Raw genomic sequence first — 17976 nt, 5'->3', positions numbered from 1 at the left:
CTTTGCGCAAGCGCAGTGACCGCAGCGAACAGCCGTCACTTAGTCGGCTGCGCAGTCCTCCAGACCGGGGCCTAAGTCCCGCCCACTTCGCGATGGATGGCGCGGCTAACCAATGAGAGCGCGGCTGAGCGGCAGGGAGGCGGGCACTGTTCAGGAGCTCCGGCCCCACTGCGCTTGCGCACTCGGCTGTGTTTGCTTTAATGTGAGCAGAGTCCCTGGCCCGGTACCAACACGTGAGTGGCGAGATAACAGAATAAAGCACTGAGATGTGTACTTGCCACAAGATCGTCTATTCAGTATTTTCTCTCGAAAGAGGGAATGCAAGCTATGGTTCTATAATTGGCAAAAGCCACTAGCAGGTGAAAGAAAGACTTCAGAATCATATTAATCCGTGCAAGAAATCATCTAAGATTAAGGAGGTGAATTTTAATGGCAGAGTCAAAAATACCACATAATGGAGTCTGAAATCAAGCATATGAATTCAAAGTAGCCAAAATAATCAGAAAGTGATCACACAGACTTCACAGTCATATTAATCCATGCAAGAAATAATCTAAGATCAAGGAGGCGAATTCTTATAGTAACAATAAAAAATACTACATAATGTAGTTTGAAATCAAGTATATGAATTCAAAGTAGCCAAAATACTCAGAAAGTGATCACACGTGGATAACAAATCAGAGCTAAATGTGTGTCAGTAGCAATAAGCTGCTGCAGAGGAAGTAAATCTAATTGTAGCCCATTAAATTGGCATTGCATAGAAAACCTTTGCTTCACTTGGCAGAGTCAAAGCCCTCAGTGGAGCACATGATGGTGGAATTCATTTGGGGACTGCAGCTCCACAAAGGTGTGGACGAAGTCGCTACAGCCTAGAGGAGACCAGGAGGAATGATCAGATGCTCATGAAACATGACTTAGGTGGGAATATATTAATAAACAGAAATTGTTTAGCTATTCTGCAATAAATGTCCTTATGCAGCTTCCGCATTTCATTTGGAAACTATGAACTTTTTTCCATGGTTTGTTGATGTAACATATACATATTTCAACATCACTGTCCACAGTATAGATCGTAACTGAGTGGGATGGATTCTGCCCATGTGCCAAACCCTGGAAACTCTCCCTTACAGCCATGTGTTGTGAATGAGCTCATTTTTCATTCTCTCAGTTTTAAGTAGCAGTAAGCACAAACCTCAGTAAAACACCAAGGCTGGCTACACAAGTTCAAAGTCCATGACTGCTGAATCATACAACACATTAATGATATTTCACAACACTGTAATATGTAATCTTACATAGCTTATTTACTATTGTGCAGTTCTGTTGTACAACTGGTAAGATTCTAATCTCCTCAGGCATCTTTGCAACAAGCAAAGTTGAGTCCACTGAGAACTTCCAATATGGTAAAACGCATAAATATCTGCAAAAAGGGAGATAAATCCATGATGATAAAACTCATATTCACTACTGTCATGGTTTAACCCCAGCTGGCAACTCAGCCTCGTGTAGCTGCTCGCTCGGTCCTTTCTGGTGGGATGGGGGAGAGAATCAGAAGAGTGAAAGTGAGAAGAATAAATAATAAAAATAAAACAATAATAAATAAATAAAGATGGTTTCATACGTAAAGGAAAAGCTGTGCAGACAAGCAAAGCACAACAAGGGATTCACTCCCCGTTCCCCATGTCGGGCAGGTGCTCAGCCATCTCCAGGAAAGCTGGGATACATCACACATAATGGCGACCTGGGAAGACAAACATCACCCCCTTCCTTCTTCCTCCTCCCAAATATAAACTGAGCACGACGTCACATGGGATGGAATGTCCCCTTGGCCACTTTGGGTCACCCGTCCTGGCTGTGTCCCCTCACAGCTCCTTGTGCACCCAGCGCAGCCTGAGAAGTTGGAAAGTCCTTGACCACTACCCAGCAACAACTAAAACATCAGCGTATTATCAACATTATTCTCATTCTGGATCTCAATCACAGCATCATGCCAGCTACTAGGAAGAAAATTAACTCTATCCCAGCCAAAACCAGGACAACTACAGACTAATCATTCCCCTTATGAAAGTTTGTAGTTCACATTATGGCTTTATGAGGACTGACTTAAAGAAAGCCAATCTTGTGTGTTTTCTATGAATATGTATGTTTGACCAGTCAATCGATCTATACTGTCTGCATTGCATAGCTTGCAGAAGTTTGCTGAACAGTTATGCTTGTAATATTTTACATAAACTACAGGTATTCAAATGTTCCTAGGAGACACTGTCATTTGAGGGTGCAGAGAGAGGGTCTTCTGGTTCTTCTCTTAGTGCCATTAAACTCACATTCTGCATTTCTAGAAAGATGCACTTGTACATACTCACAGGCCACAGAAGGAGATATTTACCGAGCTGCCCAGGGACATGTGAGGGTAAGGTCGGGGCAGACAGTAATGTCCTGCTGCAAGAATTTAATGCATGTAACTATTTTAAGTAAATGTCACATGCTCAGGTTCACTATGAAGATCAATTTGCAGGAACTTTCTCTTGTTTCTTCAGCCTGGCTTCCAGATTACATTAGGCAGAACAGTCGCAATATCACATTTCTTCTGTTTTTAAACAGAACTGAGCTCAGGGGTTGCAATCCCAAGGAACACTTTTAAATAGTAGTTGTGGAGTATGCCATTTTCTGCGGAAGAGGGAGTTCTGTGTTGTGAGGGGAGTTGTGCTATGAGGAAGCATTGTAAAGTGCTTGTGTCTCTTCCCCCTCTCCTGCCAAATCCTGTATGCTGCCCCAGATTCTTTAAGTTGGGTCTGCCTGTCAATGCCTTGAATCCAGATATTCGTTTCTTTACCTCTCTATTGCATAGCTTCCACAGGACACGGACAAGGTAGTAGTTTAGTGGTTTACCAGTCCTATTTTGCCTGCCCGAGTTCTCCCTCCCCTCCCCACATACAGATGAACATACACTTCACAGAGATCCCAGTATGGGCTGGAAACAGATTGGATTTAAAAGCCCATAAGCTTTGCAGATCTGGAATCACACCTAAGTTAAAGACCTGTGAGGTCCTGCTTTTACGTAACAGATTCAGGTCCAATTTCAGGGCCAGCTTAAGCTATCACTAGCTGGCACCGCTGCTGGAAGCAGCATCCAGCCACTCGCTATGTCCTTGATTGACTCTGTCCATTATGCCAGGAGAAGTTTCTGGCACTGGTTCATTCAAAGAAGCCATGCTTCTGATTATACCCTCCTGGCGATTCTTCCAAAAAGAACTTCTTACTTGTGTTATTTTTTTTCCCATAATCAATGCTAGAATTGCACAGTGAGCTGACATTACGCAACAAGCCACAAACCTGCTCTAAACTCCCAGTCCTTCAATTTACCTCAGGTCTGTGCTCAGCTTCATGTGCTGGGGACAATTCACTGACATTTATCTGTCTATTAAAGGGCAAGAATTCCTAACTCAAAGAGAGGAAATATTTAACAGCAGCAATGTTTCAGCTCCATAGAATCTTAGAGTTTCTCACACAATATGAGCAAGAAAAAATTAACATGAAATTAAATCGCTCCCAGTCCCGTTTTTGCTTCTGATATCAAGAAGTAGTAAGGTAAAAAAGGATCATTTTTCTCACTGAAAAGCCAATGAATTAAAAACTCAGGCTTTGGATGATTAACTTTTCGGAGGGGTTTGAATGAAGGCTGCTCTGTGTTGTGCAGCACAGATGTGTGTGTAACCTGAACACAAACCTCCCCAGCTCTGTCACTGCTGGTAAGGACAGGCTGACAAACATAAATGAAAGGTTTCAAAACTGGCTATAAGTGAGCATGCACTGAGGTTTCAACCTCTTTTTGGATTTACAGTCCCACCAAAGTCTTATGAAGGTGTAGCAAGTCTAATCCTTCACACAACAGGTTTACAGCCAAGTACTTTTAATTATTGCTGTGCCAGAAACACCCCGTTCACTCGTGCTATATGAAATACAAGAAAATCCTCTTGATTTTGTATTGTAGCTCCTCTTTAATCCACTGAAGACTGAAACTGTAAATCTGCCCTTAATTCCTAGCTGCATCATTTGCAGATCATGTAACTAGCAACTTAATAACCACCTATGCTTGCAGATCACCTTTCCCAGCCTGAATGTATGATTACGAGAGATTTTGATATATTTCAAAGGCAAGTATTATTCAAAACTCATTTATAAATAAATACAATGGTTATATTTTTGCTTTACTCAGCATAAGTTTGCAAGTCAAAGGAGCATAGTAAAGTAGGTGCCATATTCAGTCATCTGTAGGAAAAGAGCTGAATATATTGTGTAAATATACCCTGCTTTTAAACAGGGATATGCTTGCCACATCTAAGGTTGACTCTGTCTCCCCGCCCACTTAAAAGGGTCCTTGAAATTCTTAAATGGTTTAAAAATAGTATAGACCTCATAATCAGAGTTCAAACTGAACCTTTTCTTATAATGGTGGCATTACAAAAATAGCATTAAAAAAAAATCTTTGTGGTCATGCAACACAGCTCTTTCTGGTGTATCAGAAAGGTCTTGCATCTCTCTGGTGTTAAGTACTAATTTGGGCCACTCTTCCTGTCAAAGTTAGTAAACGCAAATCTCTTTTCCAACAGCAGATATCAAGCAAGATGTAAGAACTGTAATTCTGAGCCTACCAAACAGGACAAAGAGGCAAAAATCCCTCAAAGTGCCTCAAACATCTGTCATCTTGTATTTTTCAACACTCTTTCCCTGCATTCAGCATTTAACTGATTTAATTAAAATAGCTTTACACTGGGCCTAAAATTCTAGTTACATTTAATTGAGCGGGAACAGGTTCATCACATGGCTGAAGGGACGTTGTTGACAATGCACCCAAGCTGTTTTTCTAGCCTGATACAACCCAGACACGTGTTCAAGTTAAGAATGTGTAAATACTTTCAAGTAGTAAGGCTCAATTGAACATTTCCAAGAGCTGAGTAGTTCATCAGGTACTAAATTAAAAAAAAAAAAACAACTGTTGTATGGAAATAAAATTTGCAGACTTATTTTTAAATGACTTATGTGTGATGCAATATTGCTTATGAAATGTATTATGAGATAAATGTCACTTAAACAGCAGTTATTCAATTGCAGGACAGTTGTAAAACATGCTTTTGCTCATTGAGGCTGTATTTGAAAGGTGAACTATGAAAAAGCATGAGTTAACCTCATTCATGGTTATCAATATGGAAAGGGGGAGTGTCAGGAGGATGGAGCCAGGCTCTTCTGGCTGACAACCAGTGACAGGACAAGGGGCAATGGGTGCAAACTGGAACACAGGAGGTTGCACTTAAATTTGAGAAGAAACTTGTTCCCGGTGAGGGTGTCAGAGCCTGGCCCAGGCTGCCCAGGGGGTTGTGGAGTCTCCTTCTGTGCAGACATTCCAACCCGCCTGGACACCTTCCTGTGTAACCTCATCTGGGTGTTCCTGCTCCATGGGGGGATTGCACTGGATGAGCTTTCCAGGGCCCTTCCAACCTCTGACATTCTGGGATTCTGTGACACAACGCCCAATGATTACAGCCAGCTCTGTGGCGAGCTTTAATAACGTGGGTTCCTCTCAGCTCCAGCCCGCTCCGAGCAGCGGCAGGTTAAGCACCACATCACCACACACCTGAGGGAGCAGCCCCTGCTGAGAGAAGGGGACGCGCGGGATGAAGGGCTGGCACGCACCGAGCGGGAAGGCCCTCAAGGGCCGCCCCAACTGCGTTGTGGGGAAGCTCCTCTTACCGGCTGCTCCAGCAGCTCCTTGCGCGGCGGAGGCCCCGCGGGGGGCCAGGGAGGACCCGCGGTTCCCGCCCCCGGCCCGCCCTGTGGTGACAAGCGGGGAAAGGGGCGGAGCCACCACTGCTGCCCGCGCGCCCGCAAGCCCAATTATAGCCGTGCGCGGGGCTCGCGCGCCGCCGGGCCAATCAGGCGCAAGGCCGCTCCCCCTCCTCGCGCTGTCTCGTGACGCCGGCCCCCGCGGGGCGATAGGCGGGGCGGGGGGCGCGGCCGCGCGGCCCGGCCGTTAGGCAGCGGGCGGCGCTGGGCGGGCGGGGCAGCCGGTGAGGAGCGGGGCCGAGATGGCGCGGAGCGGCCGGGCGCTGGGCAGGGCTCTGGCCCGGGGGCTCGCCGCCGCCGCTCCGCCGCGCACCGCCGCTGTCAGGTACGCGGGGCGAGGCGGAGTGAGCGCGGGAATGACAGCCGGGAGGCGCGCCGCCGTGTTCTGTTCCGTCCCGTCCTGGGGCCCCGCCGTCGCACCGCCCCTCAGAGCGCCGGCCGAGCGGCCCCGGGCCCGGGGCGGGTGAGGCTGCCTGAGGCGCGCGGGCCCTCAGTAGGCTCCAGAGTGAACGCTGCCCGGCGGGAGCCGGCGGCTCTGGAGAGGGGAAGGAAGAAACTTGTTCCCGGTGAGGGTGGCAGAGCCTGGCCCAGGCTGCCCAGGGGGCTGTGGAGTCTCCTTCTGTGCAGACATTCCAACCCGCCTGGACACCTTCCTGTGTAACCTCATCTGGGTGTTCCTGCTCCATGGGGGGATTGCACTGGATGAGCTTCCCAGGGCGCTTCAACCCCTGACACTCTGGGATGCTGTGAAGGGGAGAGGGACCCTGGGACTCCCCGCTCTGTGTGGCTCGGTGGCCGTTGGCTCCTTCCAACGGGGGGATAGAAGAACTAAACGATTTGTAGATTATAAACTTACCTCTTTGCTTGAGCCAGTGGTGTAACTTTGAGCAATCCATTAAAGAAGTGAAAAACCAAGTAAAGTGCTCAGATGTTTTCCACTTCAGAAAATGCAACAAGTTGCTTGTCCCCTGATTGCATGTAACAACCTGAAAAACAAGATGTGCCTTGGGAGAAGAGCTGATCTCGTAACTGGAAGAAAATGAACAAGCAGATGAGTGTAAACTGAAAATCTTAAAAGAGGAGGAAAAAAGTTCACCTGTTACTACTGTTATGGCAGTGGTGGTCTGTTTCGTTTTTAAATTCAAAGCCTCACTCTCCTCATAAAACCAGTGAAAAGGTGGAATAGAGGTTGGTTCAGGATGTCAAATTTCAAGCAGTGATTTGACATAACTGTTACTGTGCAGTGGTATCATCTGTCATTTCACTTGGGCCGCATTTCTTTGTGGTTTAATTTTTAGGATGTGTTTGCAATGGTTCAGTCCTGGTAAAACAAAATTGCTGTTTTTTAAATAGTATATTAGAGTGCTGAACTGAGGGCAAAAATCAATACATAGGAAGGGTGCATGGATAAGGAAGCTCATTAAGTAACTGCTTGCAACCTTAGTTTCCAGTGTAAGCTGTGAGGATCTTGGCAGCTGGTTTTAGACAAGTGCAAGCTGAATCCAGACGGGTGCCGTGTGATTTGTGGCCATGAGCCGGGTGTGCTTTCCCTCTTGCAGTTGTTGTCGGAGCCTTTCCTGTGCCGAGCAGCAGACTTCAAGGACTCAGGTGGTAAACTGGCCTCTTGCGCTTATTCAGACGGAGATGCTAGTGAGGACACTTGTTGGCAACACTCGGTTTTGGGGATGTGAACAGCTGTCAACAAAGAATTTGAATGAGATGGGCTCATACAAGTGCCATCAGATATCACCTTATGGAAGTAGCAGCTGGAAATAACAGTAAAAACAATTGCCCTAGTCAGGAGTTGGAGGTCCCTTTTTTAAAAAAATAAGTTGATCTTTAGGGTTTGAAAATTGTGTAGCTATTAAAAATAATCACTGAATATGGATCACTTATGTACGTTTGCCGTTCACAGGTAAATGCTTCTTTTTGGGGTCACGGCAGTCAAGTGATACCGCGATCGGTGCCCACATGTTCAGAGGAAGCAGCGAGTGGCAGAATTGAGCGATGCTGTACGAGCAGCAGGGGGGTGGATACAGGGGTGTTGCTGTCAGAGGCTAAACATGGGTGGGTGGCGTGTCTGAATTCTTCTGCAGCCTTGATCAGGGTCACAAGACATGTGTGACGGTCCATTGAAATCTGTTGCTTTTGTGGTTTCTTGAAGAGGTTTGCTTTCCTGAACTGGGACTGAGCCCAGTGTGTTCTCACGGCATCTGTTTTCCTTCAGATAAAATCGGGAGAGAGGTGAAGTCTCACCATGTTTGTTGGCGTTATAACCTCTCTTAACCTTGCCTTCCTTGGCTGGCAATATAATTGTGAAAAGGACTTCAAGGACATTGTCTTACAGCAGCTAAAAGATAATAATCTTTAATAATAACCTGCAGAGATTGTTTTTTCAGCCTTGCAGCTGAAACAAGTCTAGATAAAACTGTGTGAGACAATATACCGGCATAGCATGGCAGTAAAAAAACAAACCAAGAGAAGGAACCTGGCAACTAGTTTGTACTATGTACCACATGTAACCCCAGATGGAGAAACTAAAGTGACTTCACGCTCCGGAATGGGGTCTGGTCCAAACATTTGAACACTTTCTATGAATTCGGGTGAGGCAGCTACAATATTACTGGCACCCTTCCAGTGTGTCTGTCAAAGCAATGCTTTTCCTTAAGAGTCTTCTCCAGACTGTGTGGAAAAATACAGACTATGGCCACATCCTTTGAGATACAGTTGCAAACATTTGAAGAGCTTGATCTCTTAAGACTTTTAAAGTCAACCGTTTCTTTCTTAATTTCGATACCATACTTCTGTCCCATCTGCAGTAATTCCTTTTCAACTGCAGTGATTACAATCTGTGTTGTCAGTCATCTTGCTCATTTATTTTTAAAGTCTGTACAGACAGCTGATGGTGATGAGTATTTTCCTCTAAACTCACTACCAGTTAATTATTTGCCTGTCCCCTGATACAGCAACCGTACAAGCTGACGTGGTCAGTCCTGGGTTATTACAGTGTTTCTTCAGAATTCAAAGTTATGTTGCTTTTTAAAGAACGTGTTACTAATAATTTCAATTGTCTGAAATTGGTAACTGTAATTTCTTAGACTGCTTTGGTGGTTAGTAAAAAATGCGTCTATCTGTTCAGTATGTTTTTAAAAATACCCAAAGAACCCAAACCAGCCTGATGTTGAGTGAGGAAGGTTGGTTCAATTTTTGACTATGTGAATCCAGAAGTATTAATAACAGTCCTGATTGTTTCTTTAGAGAAAGGGCAGAAAATGACCTTGGCTGCTCTTCAGCTTCTGTTTGTAGAATCACTGACAGCAAATAGCAGCATTTTTAGCTTCCTGGTGCCAAAATTGAGAGCTTTTGAGGTAGCATTTCGCACCTTAACTGAGTTGATCTAGGCAAAAATCAATAATTTAGCACAACAGAGCTATTAACCACAGTATTGATTAGATTTTAGTGTAGATGTTGACAGAGAACGCTGAGGTGCAATCTTAGAGTTACTAACATTTCTTAAAGGTATTTTGTTGAGTTTTATTTATGAAAATACTGTGTCCAAGGTTTTGCATGATATTTTCTGGAGGAAATTTTGAAATCTGGGCAACCGATGCGCTTTCTGAAAGGACTTTCAAAATGAAACTGTCCTTTGAAGAGAAGGAAGGATGGCAGCAGAGGATTATAGCAGATCCAATTTGGTATCTCCAAGTGGAACCTTCTCGCTGCGTATTCCAAAAGGGTAACGTATTGCACACTGTGCCTTGATTTTGCTGTTAAGAAAGCCTGTTCTGCAAATTAAGTGCATATGAGGCTTGTTCATGAACTCAGGCTGCTGTGAAGCAAATGTTTAACGGGGGCCCTTTGTATTTTACTCTGCCAGTTACTTTTCTCGTGACTGGGGCTATTTTTAGTTTCGCCTAAGGGGAAAAAAAAAGTCCCCCTTGTATTTTTAACACTTCGTATACTGTTACAAGCCTTTGTTTTTCCATCTGACTCTGACATTTTCTGTAACGTTATACAACAGACTCTTCATCTCACCTGAATGTGCTGTTATTTATTTTGCTGATACAAAACACATCTAAAAGCATTTTCACTGTTGCAGGCACTTGGCTTCCTGTGGTATTCTGATGACCAGAACTTCTCCTTTGCAAGTACCTGTAATGAGCCATACCTTTTCAAGAACTTTCTTCAAGATTGCTGCACCACTAGTCAACAAAAGAAAAGAATATTCTGAAAGAAGAATTATAGGGTTTGTATAGAAGTGTGGAAAGAGACTTTATGTGCTTATCGATTTTGTGTTTGCTGTGATTAACCCAAACCACTAGATGTTCAAAGACTGAGCATCCCTAAAGACACATGTCCCTGTGACTCTGCCCAACTGGAGACTACAAAGGAGTTTTGACTTTCAGAATTTGTAGTCATAAGGCTTTTCCAGTCTGAAATTCAGTATTAAAAAAATATAAGAACTCAAACCCCTTGTCCCATAGAAAGAAACAGCAGAAATAACCCTTCTATTCCATGACAAAACAAAAACAACCCTGAAAGGGAAGAATTCACATCCGGTGAAATGGTCGAAACCAACAGGTGTGAAAACTGTCACTTTGTTTCCTTCTGCCCCAAATGCATGTTAATGTTTGCACTTATGTTTTGTTGTGCTTCTCACTTCTTGAGATTTTCTTCCTTAAGAGAAGGAAAATAATTAGTTGTGTAATGAAGAAAATTAGGCACACAGAAAAAGATTTTGAAATCCTGGTTGCCTGAAAGCTGGTGGGACAATTCCAGGTCATTTAATGAAACCGGGAACTGCCCCCCGTCTCTGGTCCACAATAATACAAACTACTTGTTTTTACTATGCTTAACATTCCTTTATGTTAGTCTCTTCAAAAGAGCCTTTGTCCAATAGCACTCACTGTTGAGTACCATTGACCATATGCTTAATTTTTAACACAGATGGAATGAAGCATGTGCTTCAATCCTTTTCGGAGTCAGAACTAAAAATTAAAAAACATAGCTCTGTAATATGTTACAATAGAATCAACTAAAATATTGCCATTGTATTGTTTTATATGATTTCAATATCCTGCGTGAGCAGGAGGGCTGCACAAAATGACCTCCAGAGGTCCCTTCCAACCTTAGCTGTTCCGTGAGGTTTTTCCAGTGCATGCATTTTTCACTTAATTGTTTTTATTTGGGCTAAAATAAGGGAAATGGTGTTCCTCTATTTAAACCTTATGAAATACAGTACTTTAGTTCTGATACATCTTTTCTTAGTAGCCATGAAGTGTAGATTATTTATGTGGAATGTCTAAGCTCTACCTAAATGGAGACACAGCTGTACTCCAAACACTGTTTTTCCATTTGAAATGTGTGTGTATTTACCTGATATTGCAGAAGGTAGCAGACTGCAGGTCCACTGTTCACTAACTGTACTATTGGATTTTGTGTGGTGTTTTGCATCTTTAAGCAAAGACTTTTCCCAGTTCATGTTTTTCTTTTTTCCCCCTCTTTTTGATTTCCAGAAACAGCGGTAGTGTTTTTAGGTGACTGTATGTTCACCTTGCAAACTGCCATTTATACCATCTTTGAAACCTTTTAATACCGAATTTGAAGCTAATACCTTGTAAATAATGTTCATGTTTCTCTTCCCAGGTATTCTATGCAGGAAATGTATGAAGTTGTTGCTGTTGTGGAGAATTACAAGCTATTTGTTCCTTGGTGTAAGAAGTCAGATATCTTATCGAAGCGCTCTGGATACTGCAAAGCACAGCTAGAAATAGGATTCCCTCCTGTAGTGGAGAGGTATACGTCGGTTGTTACCTTAGTGAGACCACATTTAGTTAAGGTAACTAATTTTTTTTCTTAGCTCTAACTTTCTGTAACCTTTTTCTGTTGAAATTCAAATTCATTAGTGCTTCAAAACAAAATTGGTGCTGGAAGTGCTTTGTGTGGCTCACAACTTGTGTTGTGTTTGTTTAAAGACTTGAGTTAACTGGAGAGAATTTCAATGTGCTTTTAAAGCATAAGCTGCCAAATGAGGGAGGAATTACTTTTTAATTTCCCTTTTCTGCAGAAACTAGCAGCCATTAATGAAGGTTCACCATTTTAACTAGCAGCCATTAATGAAGATTCACCATTTTTGTTTGGTTTTGTTAACATTTTGTCCAAGCCTCTCTAAATGCAGGATTAGTACTGACTTTAAAGTTAACTTTGACAACTGTAGCCTCTGGTGCCTTAGCAAAACTGATATCAGTCATTACTTTTCTTCTGACTATTTTAACTTGCTAATATGAGGAGTCTTTAACGTAAGTGTAGGATATGCTGAAGAGCTTGTTATTCGGTGTATTGGTAAGATAGAAGGGTAGATTTGAAGTACATTTTTTAGAAGTAATTTGTTCAGAATAGAAGCAGTTGTATTTCTCCTCCTTTTGTCTTTTCCAGAACAATAACTGAAAACATCAAGGGAGAAATTTTAGATGATGTCTGGATCTTATAACTAGTTTGCCTTATATATTCAAATGTGTTCTGGTTCGGAACAGATTCCTTAAAGCAAAACTGCCTCTCTCCCTTCCTGTGGCAGACCTTGACTGAGTTTTGGAATAACTAGTGGAATTACAACAGTCAATTGCCGTTCAAGATAATTGTTTGGATATCCTGTTTCACTATTCTTTTCTAGGCTCTCTCTTAAGAGACACTGCTCAAAACAGAAACTGGGTTTCTCAGGTCCAGGGGAGATGTGAATTGGAAGGGGAGTATGCAAAGTGCCTTTATTCAAAGCACTTAGTGACTCTAGAAAGAAAAAAAATTACTTTTCTCCCTTTATTAAGAAAGTTGAACAGCTACAGTGGAAAATCTGTGTTTTACATGCTGGCTGCTTTCCCTTTCTACTCTTCCCTGACAAGACAAGCTTTTTTCTTTCACATAGCTGTTAGATTGGCTTACTAACTTTTTCCCCCCCCTCTAATTCACCCAAAAGGATTTCTTGTCTCAGAAAAGACCATGAAAGTGGCGAAAAGAACAATTTCTTTAGATTTCCTTTTCCTTTAGTAGCCTTTTCTCTGCTGGGATTATTATTCCTAGAAGTTGACATTATGTTCATATAACGGTAGGAACGTTTCTAGAGAAGCAACAGGAATAACCAGGCAAAGGCAGCTGGTGCGCTGCTCCAGCACAGTGCGCTACCGGGCGCTGCAAAACGAGCAAGGTTTGCTCCTTACGGCAGGTGCTTGAGCAATGGAAAAAAAAAATCAGGAGCTCTTACCGTAGAGGAAAGCACGGAGTGACTTTGCTACTTATAAGGCTGGGAGCAAGGGGGACACGCTGGCAGTTTTCCCGTTCTTCTTGCTCTTTTGGCAGCAGCACGGAAGGCAAAGCAAGGCCAGTTCTTCGTGTCCAATTTTCCCTTTGCTCCTCCCTGTCTGTTGTAGAAGTAGCAAGAACCTGTGGCTCATTCCTGGGTGGAAAAATGTAGGTATTTTCTGTGCTGTTGGTTAGCCTTTTGGGATGGCTTACCTGAACACCTGTGTGTCACAGGTAGTGGTCTTGGAGCAGAGCTGCTTGTGGAACAGTAGCAACTTGTAAAAAAAAAAAAAAAGGTAAAAAAACCCAACCAAACAAAAAAGGTACAGAAATTCTCTCTAGAAACTCTAGGCCAATTGAGGTTATATGTTTGGATGATTTTGAATCAATCTTTTTTTCTCTTATAGCCACACAAAATTAGCCAAATGTCCTAAAAGCAAAATGAGTGAAAATCAGGACCCTCTTGTTGTGAAAACTATGAAGCCAACTATTCTTTTATATCATATATATATATATATAAGCCAACTATTCTTTTATATCTCATATATATATATATATATTCTTTTATATCAACTTCTATTATTTGAGAGGAGGATTGTATGCATTAGTGAAATATGGCTTGCTAGTAACTAAAAGCCAGCATTTAGGCTGATTATGAACTTGAACTTGTAGTCTGACTTATTGGTGGCTCTCGATCACAATAGTATCTTGTGACAGAAAATGTTTGGAGTTTGTCTTAGTCAGGTTTGTTTTGATGCTAATGATTCCTATAGCCCAAGGCTACCCGTCTATATATCAGTATATAAAATATTCTGCATGTGTAATGAAAAATAAAATAGACAAACACAGTAAATATCCATATCTTTTGCTTAAAGCAGTGTTGCTCCAAATTCTGGTAAATAGCATTAGCATTATTTTGATATTCTGTGCATCATGCTAGAGGCCTGTTTTACGAGCCTCAATACATTTTTTTTTTCCCCTCTCCCTTAAAAGGAATTCAATTATTTTGTCTAAAATGACTCTGTGCAAATGGGATCTCATCCTGGCTGCACTAAAACAATAACTACGCCGTGACTTCCACTGTCTAACAAAATGCAAATGCAAACTTTAGTAATAGCAATTTGTCACATCTGTAAAAGCCTAATTGTAGCTTGACTTTTTAAACTTTATTTTAGGCCTCTTGCACAGATGGAAAACTATTTAATCACTTGGAAACAGTGTGGCGTTTCAGCCCAGGGATCCCTGGTTATCCAAGGACATGTACATTGGATTTTTCAGTAAGTATTGTAACTAAGAGTTCCACATGTTAGGAACAGGGCATAGAAACAGTGTCCTTTAGAGACAGGAGTTTTCTGTGAGGTGTCTGCAGGTCACAGAACAGTCTAAGGATTGGTATTTCTCACTACACAATTCTGATCATGCAGAAGTTTTTAGACAGTCAAATACAGAGGGAGAAATAACAAACATACTTTGCCATTATCTCCTTTTATTACAACTTAACTCTTGGTATCAGAAAGTAGGTACTCTCCCATCTGTTCTATTTGGCCTGCAGTTTGATCAGTTTAATTTCCTGGCTTCCAATTTTTCATGTATTTTGAGTCTTACTCCTTCCTTCTGTAATAACAGGTTTAATAGATTTTTGCCGTCTTAATGATGGGATATCACTGCAGCTCGACCACGGCTCTTTAAATGGAGTATCTGATTTAGTCTGTTACTCCTAGACAAGTTGTTTTCCGCTCAAGTTATTGCTTTTCCATTTTGTCTATTTAGTCTGTCATCACATTTTTTCCTAAATGTTATAGTCTGTAGAGTAGGTGTTGCATTGAGCACATAACTGAGGTTCAGAACAGGCTACAAAAGTACAGAGAAATGGGTTGATCCTGCTGCCATCTACTGGGATACTCTGCCTTAAAAATTATCTTCTGTAACAGTGAAAAATAACTTTTGGATTATTAGTAAACTAGCACATGAATCTCCTTGGGTTAATACATTTCAGCTTATTACTGTATTGCACTTCGTACAGTTCAACAGTAAAAATGAATCTATAAGCACTCAAAAAAATTATATTTCTCATGGGATTTGCCAACAATGTTTGCATGCTATTTGCATGTGGTATTTTAATTTCTCCAGGCAAGTGAGTACAGCAGGGAACTTCTCTAGGTTGGTTTCAGCTCTTAAATGGTTTGGTATATAGACTGAAGCACAGCATTGTTTTTACCATCTGCAAACTTCATAAATGTGTATTGTACCTCAGGCTTTTACACAGTTACTGAACACGATGCCAAACTACATGACAAATCTGAGACTTTCCAAAGGCACGTTCATTTTCCTCATGCTTGAGGTCAAGCAAATGTAAATGAAGCTACACCTGACTCATAGTCCAAGTAGCTTAATTACTTGTGTGCTACTGTTTCGCAGTTAATATGCGTTGCTTAAGCAGCTTCAGAGAAGCTGTATTTGCTCCGTTTGACATTTAATCTGCTGATACCTCACAAATGAAAAAAATACTTACATCTCAATCCAAAAGACATGCTATAGCAGAAGTGGTGAATGCACAGAAGACGTGTTGCTTTTCCTACAAACAGCTCCAGTTTACCTGTAAGTCTGCTGTCTTGCCATGCAGGGTTTTCTTCAGACAGCTTTCGTCCCCAAGTGAATTCTGTGTACAAAGTAAATAAGTTATTTATTTGTCAGTAGTTTTTCATTATCCCAGATATTTTACTTCCATTCTGTGATGCCTCATTTACTAAGTAAATACAGTTCTGAACAAAACAGAGTCCTCTGACCTTGGAATAAGGCTTTTCTTCACAGGCACAATCACCCATCGTTCAGTTTTAGCTGTTCTTTCTCCCACAGCTGACTTGCAAACTGGAGATCCTTTCATGGAGTCCTCTATTTGTAACAGCATTTTACCACAACAGTACCTACAGGAAAAACAATCATCTCTATTTTCTCGAACAGGTTTCTTTTGAATTTCGCTCACTTCTACACTCAAAACTCGCTACACTCTTTTTTGATGAAGTGGTAAAGCAGATGGTGGCTGCCTTTGAAAGAAGAGCATCCAAACTGCACGGCCCAGAAACAACCATACCTCGGGAGCTAATGCTTCACGAAGTGCATCAGACGTAAAAGGGATAATTGTAACAGCCTCCATCATAAACTCATTTGTACAAGAGGTGCCACGTCCTCCTTCAGGGCATCTGTTTCATGTCTGAGCTTTGTGTGTGACTTTATACTGTACAAACTCACCTGTTCAGCCAGATGTATATAGAATGTTCAAGCTACAGTCAAGTGCAACTTAAAGTGTTACCAGTAACAGACAATTAGCAGCTACTGTAACACAAGGTATCTCAGGCTGCTGTTTATGAACTTGCCCATCACAGCGTAAGTTCTGCCTTTTCCAAGCTTACAGCTTTTTTGTTTTTTTTCCCAGCATTGTAACATACTAACTTAAGTTATTGGGAGCGTGAATGTAACTTAACAGCATCAACTCAAGCCAGGGAAGCTGATGCTCTGGCTTTAGGCAGTGCAGAACAGTTTGTGCAGCGTCCCGCAGCAGGTGCTTTTAATCCAAATGAGTGACAAGCATGAGGCTGGAGCCTCCAGCTGCCGCTTTCCGCAAGGAGAAACAACTCAGCCTGAGCACTCCTGACTTTTCAGGAGTTAGATGGAAGGGCTACACAGCTCAGCTAATGCAAATAGTTCCTGTTCCAACAAAGCTTCAAGTCAATAAGTGTTACCTCTGGAGTGCTGGGGCACAGATGCACAACCGTCTGTCTGTCCTCTGCTGACTGCAGCCTGAGCACACCAGGGACACTTGTCACTAAATCCAACGATACAGCTCAACTTCAGTTCTTAAGAGTTTTTTCAGTACCATACTATCATTTATTTAATTAGCCCATTACAATTGTTCCCCATCTTGATTGTCAGTAGTTCTATTCCTTACATTAACCTTCTCTTTCCAGCCTCTGAAGAAATGTAAATGAAACAGATTGTAACTCCTGGCTGGTGCTCCCTTCAGTACATCTTACCAAAACCAGGTGGAGCTTCAGGGCAGGTGTTGAGGCTGGTCCTTGCTCCCAAGCGTCTGCAACCTGCATGGTTACTAAAGAACAGTGTGTTAAATTACACAGGAAGGTATGTTTCAGGTCATTTAGATCCTTTTCCAGAAAGAGCAACTGAAATTTCACAGGTTGTAGTAGGAAGCTGGGCAAAGTGTCAGCTGGATGAAGAGGTCAGTTTTAAAGCACTGAGACGTTTGTAAAGCGGTTTTGTTTGTGGAGACAGATTAACATATACGAGTTTGGAAAGCAGGCAGGAAAGACTTTACACATCAATAGCACCAGCTGTGTGAGGTTGAAGAACAGTAGGTGGCAAACAAAACAGTCATTTTTAAGGTTAAAGTAGCATCTAGGGTAAAATAACTAAAAATAAATCCTGGAGCACATTACCAAAAAGCTGGAAGTCTCAAGTCAAGGAGACAAGAAGACACTACACCCAAGCAAGTATTAAAACTCCCCCCAACCCTTTGTTAGCCAAGCCGACCTGTTTGATCCACCAGCACTGTGGAAGATGCACACAGAACAAGCACTACAGACCCGGCAAATAAAGTCAGTGCACGTGCCTTCTTTTTGTAGCATTGTTTAATATGCCAAAGAACTGCAGTGTCAGTTCAGCTTAGAGATTTCTTAGCAAAACTAAAAGTCACCTGTATTTCAGAGAAAGATTCTAGGCACAGGAATGTTTCCTGGAGGGAAATGACCTGTCATTTCCAAGTATGTGTCAGATTTCTAGTAAATCTTAGAAGCAAGAGGGGGTCAAGGTTCTCCTGTGACTATGGCT

General features: G+C 42.2%; 1 protein-coding gene across 2 annotated transcripts; it reads left to right on the top strand.

Annotated features, from left to right (window-relative positions):
- The first annotated feature begins 6068 nt into the window (after positions 1–6068).
- Positions 6069–17800, top strand: COQ10B (coenzyme Q10B). 2 transcript variants are annotated; one of them, XM_080346563.1, is made up of 5 exons: positions 6069–6166; positions 9941–10087; positions 11488–11680; positions 14310–14411; positions 16096–17800. In XM_080346563.1, the coding sequence occupies exons 1-5, from the start codon at positions 6084–6086 to the stop codon at positions 16261–16263; spliced, it is 693 nt and encodes a 230-aa protein (XP_080202689.1). In that variant the 5' UTR covers positions 6069–6083; the 3' UTR covers positions 16264–17800. The 2 variants fall into 2 exon arrangements, with proteins under 2 accessions (XP_080202689.1, XP_080202690.1); XM_080346564.1 differs by lacking the exon at positions 6069–6166 and adding an exon at positions 9442–9577.
- Positions 17801–17976: the final 176 nt, after the last annotated feature.

This window comes from Nesoenas mayeri (assembly GCF_963082525.1).
Source record: "Nesoenas mayeri genome assembly, chromosome: 6".
NCBI lineage: Eukaryota > Metazoa > Chordata > Aves > Columbiformes > Columbidae > Nesoenas > Nesoenas mayeri.
Note: the sequence above shows the minus strand (reverse complement) of the source record. Positions and strands in the feature narration are given on the sequence as shown.